The sequence below is a fragment of the Hyperolius riggenbachi genome, chromosome 6 (genome assembly GCF_040937935.1).
Source record: "Hyperolius riggenbachi isolate aHypRig1 chromosome 6, aHypRig1.pri, whole genome shotgun sequence".
Taxonomy (NCBI): Eukaryota; Metazoa; Chordata; class Amphibia; order Anura; family Hyperoliidae; genus Hyperolius; species Hyperolius riggenbachi.
In genome coordinates, this window is record NC_090651.1 from 101,558,709 (window position 1) to 101,579,384 (window position 20,676).

At 46.1% G+C, this 20,676-nt stretch overlaps 1 protein-coding gene across 4 annotated transcripts in view; it reads left to right on the top strand.

Moving 5' to 3' along the window:
* The window catches only part of LOC137521026 (uncharacterized), a 299,753-nt gene that overhangs the window by 270,505 nt on the left and 8,572 nt on the right, over positions 1-20,676 (top strand). Inside the window, exon 15 of one of the 4 annotated variants that reach the window (XM_068239743.1) lies at positions 11,423-11,458. The exons of 2 other annotated variants lie outside the window; for them this stretch is intronic. In XM_068239743.1, coding sequence (XP_068095844.1) covers positions 11,423-11,443 — 21 coding nt within the window. In that variant the 3' untranslated portion in view covers positions 11,444-11,458. Of the gene's footprint in view, positions 1-11,422; positions 11,459-20,676 lie in introns of those variants that run through there. One more of the 4 variants, XM_068239744.1, reaches the window with a different exon arrangement.

A 20,676-nucleotide genomic window follows, 5' to 3' on the forward strand; every position in this document is an offset into this window, starting at 1 on the left:
ATATGTCTAATATCTTATCCTTAACTAAACTGCTGCATTCCCGCCACTGTAAACGATCTAAATCCCCCCTTGTCAGATCTTTTTGGGTGATAATGGTGCTTATCTTCCTGAGAGTTGATGATTCTGCACAGTTGTGTATTTGCAAAAATAGCAACATTGCTCACTACTGCATCTACTAGATCATTAATAAATTGAAGAGCACTGAACCCAGTACTGACCACTGTGGGACCCCACTGCTAACAGTCACCTATTTTGAATAAGATCCATTGACCTCAACTCTTTGTTTTCTGTCCATTAGCCAGACGGACGACATTGGTAGTTTGGTGTGTATGCACCATGAGGCCCCTTTTCCACTAGCAATCACAAATGCAGATGATTGCGATTATTCATCAATTTTGTTGAGCGACTGTGATTGCAATTTTTGCATTTAACATTGAAGCACAATCACTTTAAAAATTGCTCCAGAAAGTGATTGCACTTTAGCGAAAATCAGATTGCAATATTGGAAAATACTTTTCACAATTTCTTAAATAATCAGTACTAGCAATTTAAAAATTGCTAAAGTTTTGCGATCTTAAGCGAATCGCCCGCAGTGGAAAAGTGCCCTAATCGCCCGTATTGGAAAAGGGTCTTTAGAAAAAATATAATAGGTCATAAATATGAATTTCAACTTGATCAGAATAGATTTGATCATAAAAATCTGCCTGGTGGACGGACAACTTGGCTACATACTACCAATCATATGATCGTTTTTAATTTATCGCGAGCAACTTCTCATGCTTTTTTTTATGCAATTTAATCTAACGTATCTGGCCAAAATATAAAATCTTTTATACAAATTGTACAATTTATGGGCACCTTAAAAGCACTCAAGCCAATGGCCTACGCAAAACTAAGGATGTATTTGTGCCTCATTTTGCCATCCACTCTTGGACCTGCCTTCCTCCTAAATGAGCCAATTTATCATTCGGACCTCTCTGCCTTTTATAGCATCGCTACTAAATAATAACTCTCACCAACCCAAGTGAATAGATTTTATGAAATGCCTGCACCTGAGTCTTTCATCCTGCGTCTGAATCTGCAGCTTGTCATTTCACTTTGTTTAACATGTCACATCGATGGCAGCGCCGGCATCTAAGTGATTGCGCTAAAGGCCGCTGGCAGCTCTTATTAATCGGCGACAATGACCTTTTCTGCTTGTCTGAGGTGTAATTAAGTGAGGGTGCGAGCGACTTTAACGTGAACCTCGCCTCCGAAGAAGCAGATCCATCACACCTCTGCATGGCGCGCGTGCCAGCATATGTCTCCGCAGTGCCGACACCAGCTCCCTGGCAAAGGAAGTCGCCGTCTCATGTGCGCTGCAGTGCTCATCCGAACGCAATCTGACAGAGGCACTAATTAAAAAGGTGATGGGTGGGAGACAGGCTGCTCCCTCTGGAGGTGCGATGGAACTATCCGCATATTAATTCATGGAATCACCATTATGATGTATAGAGAGGTAAGCTTGGGCCTTAAAGAGACTCCGTAACAAAAATTGCATCCTGTTTTTTATCATCCTACAAGTTCCAAAAGCTATTTTAATGTGTTCTAGCTTACTGCAGCACGTTCTACTATCACCATCTCTGTAATAAATCAACTTATCTCTCTCTTGTCAGACTTGTCAGCCTGTGTCTGGAAGGCTGCCAAGTTCTTCAGTGTTGTGGTTCTGCTATGAACTCCCCCTTCCAGGCCCCACTCTGCACACTGCCTGTGTATTATTTAGATTAGGGCAGCTTCTCTCTGCTCTATTATCTTTTACAAGCTGGATAAATCCTCCTCTGAGCTGGCTGGGCTTTCACATACTGAGGAATTACATACAGGCAGAGCTGTCTGCACTCTGCAGGAAGAAACAGCCACTTCAGTGGAAGATAGCTGCAGGGGGAAAGAAACACACAAATGATCTCTTGAGATTCAAAAGGAAGGCTGTATACAGCCTGCTTGTGTATGGATGCATTTTCTATGTGTGGACATGCTGTACATCAACCTACTTCCTGCTTTGGTGGCCATTTTCTTTGTTTATAAACAAACTTTTCAAAACTGTTTTTAACCACTTTTAATGCGGCGAGGAGCGGCGAAATTGTGACAGAGGGTAATAGGAGATGTCCCCTAACGCACTGGTATGTTTACTTTTGTGCGATTTTAACAATACAGATTCTCTTTAAGAAGAAGATCTGTTTTGCCACCAAATGGTAAAGTATACCTGTACTCTTGCACTGCACAAAAGGAAAACATATAGAACTGCACCCTATGGGCTGGAACCCACTAGAGTTATTTTTTGAGCCTGCCAATGTATATAAATGTAACAAATTCCACAGTAGCGATTGCGATTTTGATAATGCATCCTTTTGGGAGCGTTTGCGCTTCAATGTAAAGTATTGAAGTGCCGGCAAATCGCTATGAATTGCTACACATAGCGATTTATGTGCGATTTTAAATTACTGCACACTGTAAAAAAATTATACTAATTTGAAAGGACGAATCAGAATTAAAATCCCTGATCGCAAATCACTACACAATCGCTGGCAAAAAGTTTACACTTTTTAAAATAGCTCCCAAAAGCGCTGGAAGACGCTAGGAAATTGCTTACGAAAAGCTAATTACAAATGCTAGCGATTGTGCTAGCGATTTGCAATTTGAAGTGGGTTCTAGGCCTGAATGTACTTGGAGAGTTTAGCCTGTCTAATTCCTCTTCCTCTGTGACAAAGCACTAGTTGTAATTTGATCCCTGAGCTGTGTCAGCTGACTGCCATGGCAGAGCACCTAATTTGTAAACACAGAATGTTAACAATATGTCGGCTTCCATGAAAGCAGGAAGACAACAAACTGCAGATTTATTGCAGGATTGGTATCAGCTGTAACAAAGAAATGTTTTTTTCTTTAAAGAGTAACTGTTAGCCCCCAAATTGAAATTTAAAACACTATTGCAATGTTTTATTTATTATATAAGTGAGCCAAAAAGCCAATGTACAAGTTAAAAATCAATCTAATTTTGTTACTATCTAACCTTTTCCCCCAGCTCCGGACGCAAGCCGCATATCAGATACTGTAGCATGCAGAGCATGCCTATGTCTGGCCGACCCCCCTCTCCCCCCCAGGACCAGGTGCCAATATATTCTCCCCACCGCAGCTGACCGCTCTGACACGGAGAGAGAGCGGCAGCACTTCCAGAGCAGCACCGCAGAGCAGCCAGCGCCGTGCATCTCTCTCACATGTGATTCTCTCACATGTGACTCGGCGGCGGCTGCTCTGCCGTGCTGCTCTGGAAGTGCTGCCGCTCTCTCTCCGTGTCAGAGCGGTCAGCTGCGGTGGGGAGAATATATTGGCACCTGGTCCTGGGGGGGAGAGGGGGGTCGGCCAGACATAGGCATGCTCTGCATGCTACAGTATCTGATATGCGGCTTGCGTCCGGAGCTGGGGGAAAAGGTTAGATAGTAACAAAATTAGATTGATTTTTAACTTGTACATTGGCTTTTTGGCTCACTTATATAATAAATAAAACATTGCAATAGTGTTTTAAATTTCAATTTGGGGGCTAACAGTTACTCCTTAAAGGTTTAACACTGTTGCTTATCTTTTAGAGCTGAGATGACGTTCTGAGTTCAGGTCCGCTTTAAAGGGAACGTGAAGTAAGAGGGATATGGAGTATAACATATTTATTTAATTTTTAACAATACCAGCCTGGCGGCCCTGCTGATCCTCTGCCTCTAATACTTTTATCCATAGACCCTGAACAAGCATGCAGATCAGGCGTTTCCGACAAGACAAAGGCCTCAATACACTAAGCTTATCTTTTCTATAGTTATCACCATGGTGATGAGGCATGTAGTATTCAGGAAACATTGTACCTCAGACAAACCTAAAGTTAACGCTTCTGTCTTAAGTTAACTCTTCAATCCTTAAAATAACTCCAGAATTCTAAAGTTAAAGACAGGCTGTTAATTAACTGCGTGTGAAAATAACTACAGTGGAGGTAACTTAACTACAGTGGAGGTAACTTAACTTAAGGAATGAAGAGATAAGATAACTCTCTCACTGTGTGGAGGTAAGTTTTCTCTTGCCTAATTATCTCCAGCATGATCTTAGTGAATTGAGGCCAAGATCTGTCAAGATTAACTACATGCTTGTTTCAGGTGGGTGATTCATTGCTGATGCCCAAAGATCAGCAGGATTGCCAGGCAACTGGTATTATTTAAAAGGAAATAAATATGACATCCTCCATATCCCTCTCTCTCCAGGTTCCCTTTAAAGAGACTCCGTAACAAAAATTGCATCCAGTTTTTTATCATCCTACAAGTTCCAAAAGCTATTCTAATGTGTTCTGGCTTACTGCAGCACTTTGTACTATCACAGTCTCTGTAATAAATCAACTTATCTCTCTCTTGTCAGACTTGTCAGCCTGTGTCTGGAAGGCTGCCAAGTTCTTCACTGTTGTGGTTCTGCTATGAACTCCCCCTTCCAGGCCCCTCTATGCACACTGCCTGTGTGTTATTTAGATTAGAGCAGCTTCTCTCTTCTCTTTTACAAGCTGGATAAATCGTCCTCTGAGCTGGCTGGGCTTTCACATAGCCAGGAATTACAGACAAGGGTAAAGCTGTTTGCAGGAAGAAACGAGCAGCCTGAAACTTCAGTGCATGAGAACTGCAGGGAGAGAGAAACACACAAATGATCTCTTGAGATTCAAAAGGAAGGCTGTATACAGCCTGCTTGTGTATGGATGTATTTTCTATGTGTGGACATACTGTACATCAACCTACTTCCTGTTTTGGTGGCCATTTTCTTTGTTTATAAACAAACTTTTTAAAACAGTTTTTAACCACTTTTAATGCGGCGGGGAGCGGCGAAATGGTGTCAGAGGGTAATAGGAGATGTCCCCTAACGCACCGGTATGTTTACTTTTGTGTGATTTTAACAATACAGATTCTCTTTAAGCCTCATATACACATTAAAGTGAACTTAAGACTGGGGATATAAAAAAAAATACATACCTGGGGCTTCCTCCCACCCCCTCCAGACTAATCGCTCCCTTGCTGTCCTCCTGCGCCACTTGGATCCTCCACAATTAGGACAGCAAAGTCCTTCAGTCAGGGCCATTCAGAGTATGCGTAGTCTAGTTCCGCGCTCCCCCATCATGGTCTCGTAACCGGGAGGGTTTAAGCCTGTGCAGTACACCCCAGACTGAACAACTGTACGGGCAAATTGCGGAGGATCCAGGTGATACAGGAGGATGGGGAGGGAGTAAGACTAGGTCCACACTTGTCCCCTGCAGAACGAATCCTTTTAAAACGGATCCGTTTTTGTAAACAATTTTTTTCCTCTCCGTTTTGAGAGATATGGCTGTGGGTGGGGGGGGGGGGGGGGGGGGTGGGGGTGGGGTGGGGGGGGGGTGGGGGGTGGGTCCACCATGCTGAAGGGGAGAACAGGCTAGTTTCAATTATATAAGAATCGTTTAAGATCAAGATAATGTAGCAGGCACGAGCGGGGAACTTACTTCCTTGCGCTCCACCACTCGCCGCGTCACTTCCTGTAACACTGTCCAATGAACATCAGAAGATGGCATTACAGGAAATGACGCGGCAGCGGTGGGATGCAAGGAAGTAAGTTCCCCGCTTGCCCCCTGCTACATTATCTTGATTTTAAACGATTTTTAAATGTGAAACTAGCTGGAGGGGAGCGGGGACGGGGGCCCCAGGTGGGGGGGATTACCCCACTGCCCGCTGCCACCCCCGTCCTGCCTGCTATACCCCTCCAGCATGGCGGCCCCCTCTCACCCACAGGCTGTGACACAGAAACAGATCCATTTCTGTGTCCTAAACTGCCTGTGAAAATGGGGATCCGTTTTCCCATTGATTTTCACTACCCCTCCGTGTATCCGGGGTCTGTGAAAATGCAGCAAATCCGGACTGTCCGTTCAGGTTTTGTAAACGGGTCCCCGCAAACACAGACGGATCAGTTTTTTCTTGGGTGAAGACGGCTGCTATTTTTAACATTGCTATCAGTGGCTCCGGTTTTGATCCAGGCTGAAAAACGGAGCCACAGATACGTTTCCGAACCTAGTGTGGACTAGACCTAATCAGCCTGGAGGGGGTTGGAGGAAGCCCCAGGTATGTGGAATTTTTTTATATACCCTCATCTCAAGTTCCCTTTAAATAAGTGTCCTCTTCCGCTGCAAACTGTGATCGCAATCACAAACTCGCTGCAATCTGATTGAGAGTTGGAATTACTTAACAAAGTGATTTTCCATACATTGCGATGCAATCGTTCATGCAATCGTTCATGCAATCACACAGGGAAATCACTACAACATTGCTTAGTACCTAGTTTGTTATGCGATTTCCTTGCACTCCCATTGACTTAACCCAAACATAAATGCAGGAAAAATGCAGCAAGCATAAGAGCCCTTTTCCACTGAACACGATCTGATCACAATTGCAAAACCCATGTGATTTGTGAATCACAGCAGCAGACATTATGGAATAGAAATCACGCATGACCATTTCCATCGCTGCATTTCGCTTTTTGCAGAAACACAAATGCATCTTTGCACAATTCTGATTGCGATTGCACTGAATGTGTAAGATACAAACACATGATCCCATGCTGAAAATGTATAAAAATTCACAATTGTTTTGCATGCATTTTGCGAATAGCAGCAGAAAAGGGCCCAAAGAATTGCATTTGGGTAAAAAAAACAAATCGCGCTGAATCACAGCAGTAGAAGTTTCCACTAGTGTGTTGATGTGATTGATTCAGTGTTCAGTTGCTCCATGCAATCCTTCAATCGGTGATTGATTATAAACTGAATACCGAAATGATGGAATGTGATCTCTATATGTAATATGTATTACATATGTTCACACCATTTCCTTTGCCTGCTATTGGTGATTCTCACAGCCTGGGGTCCATCTTGCAAGGGTCATAAAACAAGTGCGGACATCATAATCTTTACACTCATAACAAGTGCATTGTCATGATGGGACCTATGCTGTTCCGTGTTCAATGTGATAGCCCCATACGATTATCACAACTTATATGACGGGATACAGCGTTTGTGTGACCTTATGGACCGTGGAAAGTGGGAAAGGGTCAGTGGCGTAGCTAAGGAGCTATGGGCCCCAGTGCAAGTCTTATATTGGGACTCCCCAAGCACTCTATACATAACAATTGATACGGCGCACCAAAACCTGCCAATGGCAACCACAGTGTCAAAGGTGCAAGAAGGGGATGGGGAACAGCTTGTTAATGATTACTACCATTCAAAGCATCTATAGAAGTGATTATTACCAGCACAGGACCAATAAAGAGCTAACACTGAGCTTAAGAGAGGGCCCTACCTGGCTAAGGGCCCCGAAGCGGTCAAGATCTCTGCAACCCCTATTGTTACCCCACTGGAAAGGGCCCTATAGGTTAGCAAGTGCCGTGCTCTCTGTGAATGTAGATTGATGTACATGGATGGAAAAAGGAAGTAGGAAATCTGTGATGGAATTCAGGGTCTGGAGAGTTATGATGATGTTCCAGAATGTGATGACTACTTCTGAATAAATGTTGATTTTTTTGTTGTTGTTGTTGTTCAAAAATAAATGTGGATTTGTTGTTCATGGGAAAATAAGGCATCCCCTGAAAATAAGCCCTAAGGCTGTTTTTGTAACAAAAACTAATATTATTATTATTATTTAGTAATCAAAAGAAGCAGCCGGCACCATCCATAAGTTTGCTTTATTCAGATCTGTCACATAGATACATAACGTTTTGGAGCGTCTGCTCCTTGATCGAGTTAGTTACAGAGTGATACAGAGACACAAATTCACACAGTTTACTATTATTATTATTATTTAGTATTTATATAGCGCCCAGTGGCGTACCTAAGGAATTTGACACCCGGAGCTGATTATTTAGGGCTCGTTTCCACTAGTGCGGTGCGAATCCCTGGGATTCCACCGCTGACGAAATCGCATGCGGATGCGATTCCGCGTGCGTTTTTTGCCGCGAATTCGCATGCGATTTCGCATAGGCAGGGTCTATGCGAATTTAACCATGTCACTGCCTGACTCAATTTGTATTACTTTTCATGCAAAAAACGCACGTGCGTTTTCCCTATTAAATACATGGGCTGCAATTCGCCTGCATTCCTCACGCAGGCGAATTCTGCAGGCCCTACCGTGCAGAAAAATCCTGCACAGAAAAACGCAGGAAAACAATGACAAGTGGAAACAGTCCCATCCACTTTCATTGCCTATGCGAATTCGCATGCAGGCCACGCATGCGAATTCGCCCTAGTGGAAACGGGCCCTTATAGACACCCTCTCCGCCCAAAACCCCCCAATTTTTTGATGGGAGGGTTGACGGGATGGGCGCAGAACGTGTCGCAAATTTTTTTGGGGGGGAGGAGTCATCAGGATGTTGACGGAGCTAACCATTCTGAAACTCTGTACTCTATACAGAAGATGTCAGTGCTATATAAATACACAATAATAATAATAATTATATGGTAGGACATTTGACTATGACTATGGTACAATTAGATTGTGAGCTCCTCTGAGGACAGTCAGAAAAGGGGGACACACAAAAGGGGGATGTATAGGAGGAGGGGAGGCTGTGTGTAGAGAGCGAGGAGACACATTGCCCATGGGACAGGAAGGGGAGGGGTACTACATTTAGTGCAGGAAGTGGTACCGTCCCCTGCACTGCCTACTGTTATTTCCCTGAATGTTTCCCAAACTAGGAAAAAAGGTCCTGGGTGGAAGAACACAATGACTGAGCACCACTGCACCCCTAGCCATGGCTACACCCGGTGCTGTGAGCACCTGCAGCCTTATGGTAGGTACGCCACTGATAGCGCCAACATCTTCAACAGAACTGTACAGAACATAATATTAAAGTGGACCTGAACTCTTGCACAGGACAGAAGGAAAACCTAGAGAAATGCACCCTATATGTATTTAGAGAGTTTAGACTTTCTGATTCCCCCTCATCTGTGTCTAATCACAAGTTGTAATCTGATATCTCCCTTGTCACATGACTGCCACGGCAAATAAGGCAGATAAGCCCATTTGAAAGCACAGAGTGTCAACAATATGTCTGCTTCCATGAAAGCAGGAGGTAGAAACACTAAATATTTATTTTAGGATTTGGATAAGCTGTAACAAAGAAATGTTGGTACTTATCCGTTAGCCGGGCGCATACGGCAGGTGGCGACAAAACTCCACCAGAGTTACATCTTTCCCTACTATCCATGTCGGCCTGGAGGGGGAATAGTAATTAGCGCCACCTGCCGGATGCGCCCGGCTAACGGATAAGTACCGAAATGTTTTTCTTTAAAGGTTATTATGCTGTTGCATATCTTTTAGAGCAGAGAAGTTCTGAGTTCAGGTCCACTTCAATACAAGACCCCAACTTATTTTTGGGGACATAGCCTTATTTTCGAGGAAACATACAACACACACAAGCAATAGAACACAGCAGTACATGCATCCAGCTACATTTGAAATTGGTCAGCAGGTGCTCGTCAGCCAATCAGGATGCACTGTCATACACCCTTTACCTGCCATACCACATCTAGCAGCCATTAGCATTCAGGTGGGAGGCTTCAGTTAGACGCCATCGCAAGATTGCGTCGCTAGCAGGACCGCCCCGTGCAGGCATCCCTCCCACAGGGGTACCTCCCTAACCGCTCACCTGTCCGCCATGTCCTAGAGCTGAAAGAAAACGTTTAAAAACACACGATTGGTTCACACGATGGCCAAGGGCCCCCGGACCCCTCTCACTGGCCGGGGCCCCAACGCAAACACGTGATACCTGGAGGGGAGTGCAGGTGGGCCTGGACCTCTCACACCCAGGCTCTGGACCTCTCACATCCAGAAAACCCACCAACACTGCCTCCATACTGAATGCTAAATCCAACACACACAAGCAATAGAACACAGCAGTACATGCATCCAGCTACATTTGAAATTGGTCAGCAGGTGCTCGTCAGCCAATCAGGATGCACTGTCATACACCCTTTACCTGCCATACCACATCTAGCAGCCATTAGCATTCAGGTGGGAGGCTTCAGTTGGACGCCATCGCAAGATTGCGTCGCTAGCAGGACCGCCCCGTGCAGGCATCCCTCCCACAGGGGTCCCTCCCTAACCACTCACCTGTCCGCCATGTCCTAGAGCTGAAAGATAACGTTTAAAAACACACGATTGGTTCACACGATGGCCAGGGGCCCCCGGACCCCTCTCACTGGCCGGGGCCCCAATGCCAACACGTGATACCTGGAGGGGAGTGCAGGTGGGCCTGGACCTCTCACACCCAGGCTCTGGACCTCTCACATCCAGAAAACCCACCAACACTGCCTCCATACTGAATGCTAAATCCAACACACACAAGCAATAGAACACAGCAGTACATGCATCCAGCTACATTTGAAATTGGTCAGCAGGTGCTCGTCAGCCAATCAGGATGCACTGTCATACACCCTTTACCTGCCATACCACATCTAGCAGCCATTAGCATTCAGGTGGGAGGCTTCAGTTGGGACTGTCCCTTTTTTGGAGGGACAGTCCCTCTTTGGGAACTAAATCTCTTTGTCCCTCTTTCTTCCTGATTTGTCCCTCTTTACGGATTCATGTACAGATCTGCATAAATATATGTATTTGTCTACTAAAAAAATGCATTTCATAGACTAGAAGTTATTTTCATTGTTTAAATTGCTATATTTGTTATTTTCAAATGTAAAAATGGAAGAGAACAAATGATGATAGAGAGGACCAGTGTGGTGTGAATTATAAGGCCTGGAACCCACTAAAAAGCGCAAAGCGCTATTGCAATCGCTAGCGATTTGTGATAGCATTTTGCAAGCAATTTTGGGAGCGATTTACCTGCTGCATGTCCTGCGATTGCAATTTCCTTAATCGCAATCACTCTAGTGGAATCTGTCCCATCCATTTACATTGGCAGAACATTTAGGGAAATCGGTAGCGATTGAAAGTGCTCCCTAAACGCTCAAAAAAAGATCTAGCGGGTTCCAGGCCTTATACTGCGTCTTTTGCATCTAAATTCTTTCTGGGCTCAGTGACTAGGGGTGTGGCAGGAATATGATTAGGGGTGTGGCAGCGGTGTGTCTTAAAGAGTCCCTTGTTCTTATCTTAAAAAGTTGGGAGGTATGCTGTAAGGATAGGGGAACTTGAAACATATTAGTTTATCTCCGTTCCTCCCCCTGATCTCTGAGGTGTACTGGGAATCCCCTGGCATCCTGTGGTTTACAAGTTTCTCCCCCTTCATAGCAGTACCAATATATTACAGAACTGCTGTACCGGTTCTTTGCTGGTGTATCTGTGCAAGCGCCCCACTGCTGACTGTCACTATGTAAAGGCTTTACTCACACATCTGTGATCTGTAGATCAGGTCTGACGTGCAGTGACTGGTGACTGGCAGAGACAAGCCACTTTTCAGAGGTGGAGAGCAACTGATCGGAGCAGTGCGGGATGACGGCGGGAGACCAGGAGGATTATAGGGGACCGGAAGAAGTCCAGGTAAGCAAATTGGCCTATAGACTAAATGGGTTAAAAGCGCTGCATACAATTAATACATGAGTGTCATAAAAGTTCATCAAAGTGCTGCATCCAGTTCATAAGCAAGCACCATATAAGTTCATTGCAAATGAATAAAGCTGCTGCATGCAATTGATACACAGAGCTCATAAGAGTTCATAGAAGGGCTGTATCCAATTCATATGTGAGAACAATGGGCTTGATTCACAAAGCGGTGCTAACCTACTTAGCACGTCTAAAGTCTTTAGACGCGCTAACCAGGGTGCTAAGTAGGTTAGCACCGAATTTCTCAATCAGATCGCGCACTAACTTTGTGTGCGCAAAGTTTTACGTGCGCAAAGTTTTACGCGCGCTAAGTCCCATAGGCTTTAATGGGCACTTCGCGCGGAGCGCCCTGCGCTCTGTGCAGTACGCGCGTAAAGTTTTACGCGCATAAAGTTTTGCGCGCGTAAAGTTTTATGTGCGAAAAGCTTGTTTAGACGTGCTAAGGAGGTTTTCACAGGCGTGCTAACAGTTAGCACCGCTTTGTGAATCAAGCCCAATGACAGTTCATAGTAGGACTTAGAATCAATTTAACGTGCAACACCAGGTTTCAACCAATCATCTGGGACATTCACTGACAGGGATTAAAACCCCCTTCTTGTCCCCACTCACCGGATGTAGCAGCCTGGATGGGCCCGTAATAGCATCTGAGGTATTGGCCACCTCACAGCCCCTCGATCCGGTGTTTATCTAGCTTGTGTGGATCAGGATCCTTTACTTCCTGTTACCATCCAATCTCCAGCGATTTATGGATACACTGCTATGGATATACTGTAGATGGCTGCAGGGCTGTATTTAGGGTTTGGGCTCCTGTAGGCACACCAAACCTACGGCGCCCCCTAGGAGAATTCGCGCGCTGCGTCGAAAAATGGGCGTGGCCACAGAATGCAGTGGGTGTGTCCATAACACAGTGGGTGTGGCCAATTAAAATATCCTAGTAAGAGTGCAGCCCAAAGTCAGTGGGGCCATGGTTTCTCCCCGGGTATGAGTAAAGTGACCTTAAAAAAGCAAGTAGGAAATGCCCCCCCCCCAAAAAAAAAAAAACCCCACACATTAGCCAGTGTTCTCTCGCACAAAATAGTGGTAGGTATTAGAGTGTGAGCTCCCCTGAGAAAAGTCAGTAACATGACTGTTCTCTGCAAAGTGCTGCAGAAGATGCCAGTGCTATATAAATACATAATAATATGGTAGGACATTAGACTATGGGAGAATTAGATTGTAAGCTCCTCAGAGGATAGTCAGTGACATGACTACGTACTCCGTGAAGTACTGCTGAAGATGTAAGTACAATATAGTACAGTAGTATGGCAGCATGGTGGCGTAGTGGTTAGCACTCTCGCCTTGCAGCGCTGGGTTCCTGGTTCGAATCCTAGCAAGGTCAACATCTGCAAGGAGTTTGTATGTTCTCCCTTTGTCTGTGTGGGTTTCCTTAAGACACTCTGGTTTCCTCCCACATCCCAACAACATACGATACAGATAAGTATAATGTTAATTGGCTTCCCCTAAAAATTGGCCCTAGACTACGATACATACATAGACATATGACTATGGTAGGGATTAGATTGTGAGCCCCTCTGTGGGACAGTTATGTGACAAAACAATACATACTCTGTACAGCGCTGCGTAATATGTTGGCGCTATATAAATAATTAGTATAAGTACAGTAGCCAGGTCTATAGGTGTCCAAATGTAGACATACTATAGGTGTCCCCAGTATAGATATCCAGGTCTATAGGTATCCCCAGTTTAGGTACTAGTCAGGGGCGTAACTAGAAATCACTGGGCCCCCTTGTGAGAATTTGGATGGGCCCCCCCCCCCCCCCCATAGGTGCCAAATAATCATAATGTGGCAGTGTTTCACCATAAAATAATCGCAATGTGTGCAGCATTTTAGCAGAGAATAATTGCAATGTGGACAACATTTCACCAGAAAATAATCACAATGTGGGCAACATTTCACCAGAAAATAATCGCAATGAGTGCAACATTTAAGCAAAGAATAATCGCAATGTGGGCAACATTTCACCAGAAAATAATCGCAATGTGGGCAACATTTCACCAGAAAATAATCGCAATGTGGGCAACATTTCACCAGAAAATAATCGCAATGTGGGCAACATTTCACCAGAAAATAATCGCAATGTGGGCAACATTTCACCAGAAAATAATCGCAATGTGGGCAACATTTCACCAGAAAATAATCACAATGTGGGCAACATTTCAGCAAAGAATAATCGCAATGTGGGCAACATTTCACCAGAAAATAATCACAATGTGGGCAACATTTCAGCAAAGAATAATTGCAATGTGGGCAACATTTCAGCAGAGAATAATTGCAATGTGGGCAACATTTCACCAGAAAATAATCACAACGTGGGCAGCATTTCAGCAGTAAATCACACAGTGGGCAGCATAACACCAGTGGCCTGGCTGAGCGGGTAGTGGGCTGGCTGGGTAGCTGGGTGAGCAAGCAGTGGGCAGGCTGAGTAATTAATTCAAGTATTTGTATAGCGCCTTTCTCCTGTCGGACTCAAAGCACTTGCGAGGCAGCCACTAGTGCGCACTCAGTCAGTAGGCAGTAGCAATGTTAAGGAGACTTGCCCAAGAAACTCCTTACTGAATAGGTGCTGGCTTACTGAACAGGCAGAGCCGAGATTTGAACCCAGGTCTCCTGTGTCAGAGGCAGAGCCCTTAACCATTACACTTTCCAGCCACTGCCTGGCTAAGCGAGCGGGCAGTGGGCTGGGTACCAGGCTGGGCGAGTGGGCAGGCTGGGTGGCTGGGCGAGCGGGCAGTGGGTTGGCTGGGTACCTGGCTGGGAAAGCGGGCAGTGGACTGGCTTGGTACCTGGCTGGGCGAGCGGGCAGTGGGCTGGCTGGGAAAGCGGGCAGTGGGCTGGCTGGGAAAGCGGGCAGTGGGCTGGCTGGGAAAGCGGGCAGTGGGCTGGCTGGGAAAGCGGGCAGTGGGCTGGCTGGGAAAGCGGGCAGTGGGCTGGCTGGGTACCTGGCTGGGCATGCGGGCTGGCTGGGTACCTGGCTGGGTATGCGGGCTGGCTGGGTACCTGGCTGGGCAGCGGGCTGGCTGGGTACCTGGCTGGGCATGCGGGCTGGCTGGGTACCTGGCTGGGCATGCGGGCTGGCTGGGTACCTGGCTGGGCATGCGGGCTGGCTGGGTACCTGGCTGGGCATGCGGGCTGGCTGGGTACCTGGCTGGGCATGCGGGCTGGCTGGGTACCTGGCTGGGCATGCGGGCTGGCTGGGTACCTGGCTGGGCATGCGGGCTGGCTGGGTACCTGGCTGGGCATGCGGGCTGGCTGGGTACCTGGCTGGGCATGCGGGCTGGCTGGGTACCTGGCTGGGCATGCGGGCTGGCTGGGTACCTGGCTGGGCATGCGGGCTGGCTGGGTACCTGGCTGGGCAGCGGGCTGGCTGGGTACCTGGCTGGGCATGCGGGCTGGCTGGGTACCTGGCTGGGCATGCGGGCTGGCTGGGTACCTGGCTGGGTATGCGGGCTGGCTGGGTATCTGGCTGGGCATGTGGGCTGGCTGGGTACCTGGCTGGGCATGCGGGCTGGCTGGGTACCTGGCTGGGCATGTGGGCTGGCTGGGTACCTGGCTGGGCAGTGGGCTGGCTGGGTACCTGGCTGGGCAGTGTGCTGGCTGGGTACCTACCTGGCTGGGCGAGCTGGCTCCTGGCTGGGAAGCTGGGCTGCAGTTGCCAGCGCGTCCTTCACGCTTCTCCCGACTCGCTCCCGCCCTCCAGCAGAGTGGCAGACATGATCCTGAACTCTGCATGCTGCCTACTGGTCTAGTGACGTCACTAGACCAGGAGGCGGCATGCAGAGACCAGGATCATGTCCTGACTCCTGGCCGGCCGCTGCCACTGTGCTGGAGGGCGGGGGTGAGAGCTCCCCTCGTCATCTGTAGGTGCGCTCTCCGCCGCTCCCCCCGCACCACCCCCCCCCCCCCACCCCCCCCGCACAACAAAAAAAAAATAAAAAAAAAATTTAAGTTTATGAATAAAAAAATAAAAATAACAAAAAATATTGAACTATAGGTGGCCGCCCCCCCCGAGGACCCGCCCATGGCACCGGCCCACGGGTGCCTCTTAATAGATACGGCCCTGGATGGCTGTGAAACATTTTTTTTGTAAGGTTTTCCCTTCCATTTCAATTCCTAACCAGCTGTGATTTTTCAAAAATTGACAATAAGCCCAAGTTGTATTACATTTTTAGCCTGGAATATGTACTTTGTGTTTCACTTGTATTTTTACTACAGACAGTCTCACTTTTAGTAGTGCTAACTCAAATAATTAAATAAATAATACATGAGTAACACAATACAGTGCTTTTTAAGTGGCATTAAAAAAAACTGTGAGTATGGAAAAAGTAATAACAACATTTGCGGATCTATAGTCCGATCCACGGGAAGAATAAAATCATCTGGATTTATCTCTGCATCTTCCATGGTCGATCCATGTTTCAGGGTTTAATTTCAGAGGATGTTTTGTGTGTTTATTCCAGGACCATAAAAACGTCCTCCCAATTAGTACTCAGGAATAAAGTCGACCTCCACTGGGACCAGGCAAGCAATTAGCATTTCGCTTACTGAAGTTAGCGGGTCTTCTGGGCAAGTTAACTAGATAATTGCGAACAATAGGTGTGGAGTGTGCCAAGGCGGGGTGGAAATGATGAACCTGCTGGCCGTTTCCTGCGGGGAAGGGGGGGGGGAGTTGTTAATTCCTTCTAATTGATGTTCTGTCTGCTCACCGCTGATTACTTCTACACAATAAATACTTGAGTGCAAACAGAGTCCAGATAAGGCGGTCAGGAGATGTAAACAGGAGGCTTATCTGCTGCACTCTCCTCTCCAGGGGCTGATAAACACATGGGTGGACTGCAGGGATGCTATTTGCCTGGAGCAATCACTGATAGATTAGATGTGAAAATGCAGCACAGCCAGCTGCATTAGGCTGTGTTCCCACTTGTTCCAGACCACGTGCAGCCTGCAGGTGCCGATGGTCCGCTGGGGTGCAGCTGTAGCTCGGGGAAGATGTATTACTCCCATAGGCTAAATGGTGGAGCACATCCACCTGCCCATGATTATCGCGGAGTACACAGAAGTGCGGCCTGCATGCTGCATCGGATCCAATGGATCCGTTGCAGCATGACAAGTGTGAACGGCTCGTATTTATAAAATAGGAGCTGTTCACTGTCGAGTGGAGACCAGACAAAAAATGTCCTTTCCTCCGCTCAAGTGGGAACAGAGCCTTACACAGCAGCCATTCCTGCCCCAAACTGCAAAATTCACCATTTGATGAGTTGGTTATCCAAAGAGATGGTTGTAAGTTTCTGTAGCCTGGGGCATTGATGGTATTAGGGCTGGTTCCCACAGGCTTCTGCAGGGCGGCTGGCGGTGGATCATTTAGCCAATGCTAAGCACGTTTCTCTTAGAGATGGGTTGAACGGTTCACCGGCGAACAGTTTCAGGCGAACTTTGGTGATTCGCGTTCGCCTGGACCAGGCGAACTTTTGCGGAAGTTCGATTCGCCCCATAATGCACTATGAGGGTCAACTTTGACCCTCTGCATCACAGTCAGCAGGCACATTGTAGCCATTCAGGCTACACTAAGCCCTGGAACTCCCCCCCCCCCCTTATATAAGGCAGGCTCGCTGGCCATGACACTCACTCGTGTGCCTGCTGCAAATAGACAGACTAGGGAGAGCTGCTGCAGATTTTTTTCTCCTAGGGAAAGATTAGTTAGGCTCTTGGCTTGCTCCTGGCTGATTGTCATTGCTAAAATAGCAACCCTCTACAGCTCTTTTGAGAGCTAATGTTTTCCTGATGTGTTTTTTTTTGTGTGTTGCTCACTGACACTGACATTATACAGCCCTATCTGTTGCAGCTGGACCTTGGTAATTGTTATTACTGTGCCAGCCAGGCCCTGCCTAACTATCTATAATGGGACACCTATCTATGCCTACCTAACTACTGGGGCACCTACTTACCTACACGGGGACACCTACCTACCTACCTATACTAGGGGACCTACCTATGCCTACCTACCTATACTGGGACTCCTACCTATGCCTACCTACCTATACTGGGTCTCCTACCTATGCCTAGCTAACTACTGGGACACCTACCTATGCCTACCTACCTATACTGGGTCTCCTAACTATGCCTAGCTAACTACTGAGGCACCTACCTATGCCTACCTACCTATACTAAATCTCCTAGCTATGCCTAGCTAACTACTGAGGCACCTACCTACCTATACTGTATTGGGACTCCTACCTATGCCTACCTACCTATACTGGGACTCCTACCTATGCCTACCTACATACAAGAAGATAATAAGGTCGTTGCTTCATTGTGGTCAGACCAAATTTGATCAGCTGGACAGTCACTGTTGTTCTATCATTGAGCTACCACAGCCCGGCGACCATATGGGCTTGAAAACCGCCACGGCCTACACTCTCGCCACGGTGCGCACCAGTCCAGCACGGCCGTCACTACGCAATCAGCTGTTTGCGGTGCGTTACACAGTGAGTTTGGTGTGTCAGTGTGAAGCAGAACTCTAATTACACTACCTGATTGATGTATACACATGCAAGATGTTTGAAAGCACTTTAGGCCTGCAATTTAGCATTCAATGTGATTTCTGCCCTTAAAACGCTGCTTTGCGTCACATCCAGATTTTTCCCCGGGACTTTGGGCATGTATCCCACTCCGCCATGCCCCCCTCCAGGTGTTAGACCCCTTGAAACATCTTTTCCATCACTTTTGTGGCCAGCATAATTTTTTCTATTTTTCAAAGTTCGCATCCCCATTGAAGTCTATTGCGGTTCGCGAACTTTTCTGCGAACCGAACCTTCCGCGAAGGTTCGCGAACCTAAAATCGGAGGTTCGGCCCATCTCTAGTTTCTCTCAGCAAGCAGAAAAGTGTTCCTGATGTTCTGTTGTTGCGTTGCCTTTTGAGCCCTATAGAAGACACAGAAATGCAACTGACTATGGATTCTACATGCATCACCAGGGCCGGATTTCTGGGAAGGCCACAAAGGCCATGGCCTAGGGCGTTAAAATCAGATAAGGTCAGAAGGGCGGCAGAACTCGGAGAAAGAAGAGGTCATATATTTAAGTAAATCATCTCTTCTGGTCCGCAGCGCCCTGCTCTGCATTGATGTCTAAATTCCAGAGTTCCTGTAATCCGTGCATGTCTGATGATGATCCTGTCCTCTGTATGATGGACATACATGATGCTGTGTGAAAAGTGCCAGTTTACAGTAAAGCAGAAAGAACTGCATTCAGTTTTAATGCACACATTCACAGAGGAATTTCAAGAAGTTTTGAATCACGACGATGCACAGTACAATACTCTACTGCTACAGAGGAATTTCAGCTCTACTAGTTACTTCTCCCTCTCTCCTAAGCTGTCAGAATGACTCCTGTTAATTACTTTTTTTTTTTTTTGCTGCCTGAAAGAGGTACTTTTTAGACATGGAAGTGACAGCTCCTGTCTTGTTGGTACATTGTCGGGAATATAGTAAATATCACTGATAAGCAAATTACAGCCATAAAGTTTTCCTGGCAGAAAACAACTTCTGAGGACACGGGAGATGTAGGACAAGGTCAAAAGTTCATGTATTTTCACTCTGGGACACTTATAAGGCAGTCACTGTTTAGAGACAGTAAAACATTCAACCTAATTTGTGAATGTTTAAATATAGAAGAAAAACATGGGGTGCTTAAAAAAGTTATTTTTAGGAGTAGGAGGATAAATATAATTGTTTATCTCATCATTTTATTTTCACCCCAGGTTCACTTTAAAGCTATTCCAAATCAAAAACTGATCTTGCTTGCACAATAATTAACATTACATGTTAGGCCTCTTTCACTGTAGCACGTTGCGGTTTCATGCAACGTAAAGGTCGCAACACAAATTGCAACGCAACGCCCCAAAAAAGTCGCAACACAACTTAATGCCCCGTTATCGTCACATACTGTAGAGCATACAGCCAATGAAAAGTATGCTTCCAAGTCATTACTGAGCATGAGCAAACAGTCTAATGCAGCTAATAACATGCAGCACTTTCTAATAACGCTACACACAAACGCAATGTGTGCACTGTGAATGTCGCACAGACTTAGTATTGCTGTGCAGTGAAACATTTTCTAATGTGCGACTTTAACGTCGCACTGTGAAAGAGGCCTAAAACTACAACTAACGAGAGCAGGATATTGAGGCTGCAATATATACTTTTTATTTTATTGAAGGAAATTTTCGACCAAAGTTATTAAATCCTTATACCAAACATGCTCTCGCCAAATGTGGTTGTCATAGAAAGAAATCCACAAAGACTGTAGCCCCCTCTCCCCCCAAAGTCAATAACAAAACTAACTGATTTCATCGTTGATCTGAGTAAATAATGGCTCGTTCTCATCTAGGACGTTTTTGCCCTTTTTTCAAGCACAGACGATTTTTTTTAAATCGCCCACAAAACGCTTGTGCAATGATTCTCTATGATAAGGTTCATATCAGTGCGTTTCGTCCGCTTTGCACTCCACAAAGCAGCACCTGTACAATATTTAGGAAAATTTTGCTCTAATGGAAGGTATAGGAAGAGCGCTAAATGCTCACAAAATCACTTTAGGTGGCAATTGCGTTCGCATTTTTAAGAATAAATACATTGTATTTATTCTTTTCCGGGTCAAAGAGTTCACTTCCTGACTGACGTCAGGAAGTGACAATACGGAATCGCTCTGCAAAAGCGCTTTGCACAAAATCGTAGTGCACAGTGGAGCGCCTGGGAGGGGGATAAAAAACGCTAAAAAAATTGAAAACTGCTGCCGTCAGCTATTTCGATTTTAGATGCGAACAAGGCCTGAGGGGGATTGTCAGTCCTTTGCAATTAAAAATCACCCAATTTGCAATGTTGAGGAAGAAGTGTAATTTCTCTACCTCCGTTTGCTGTAGAAAGGCACATGACCAGGTGAATAGGTAAAAGGGGCTCTATTCTGACCCCATATTTATTTTTCATTAAAAAAAAATAGCAAAAAGAA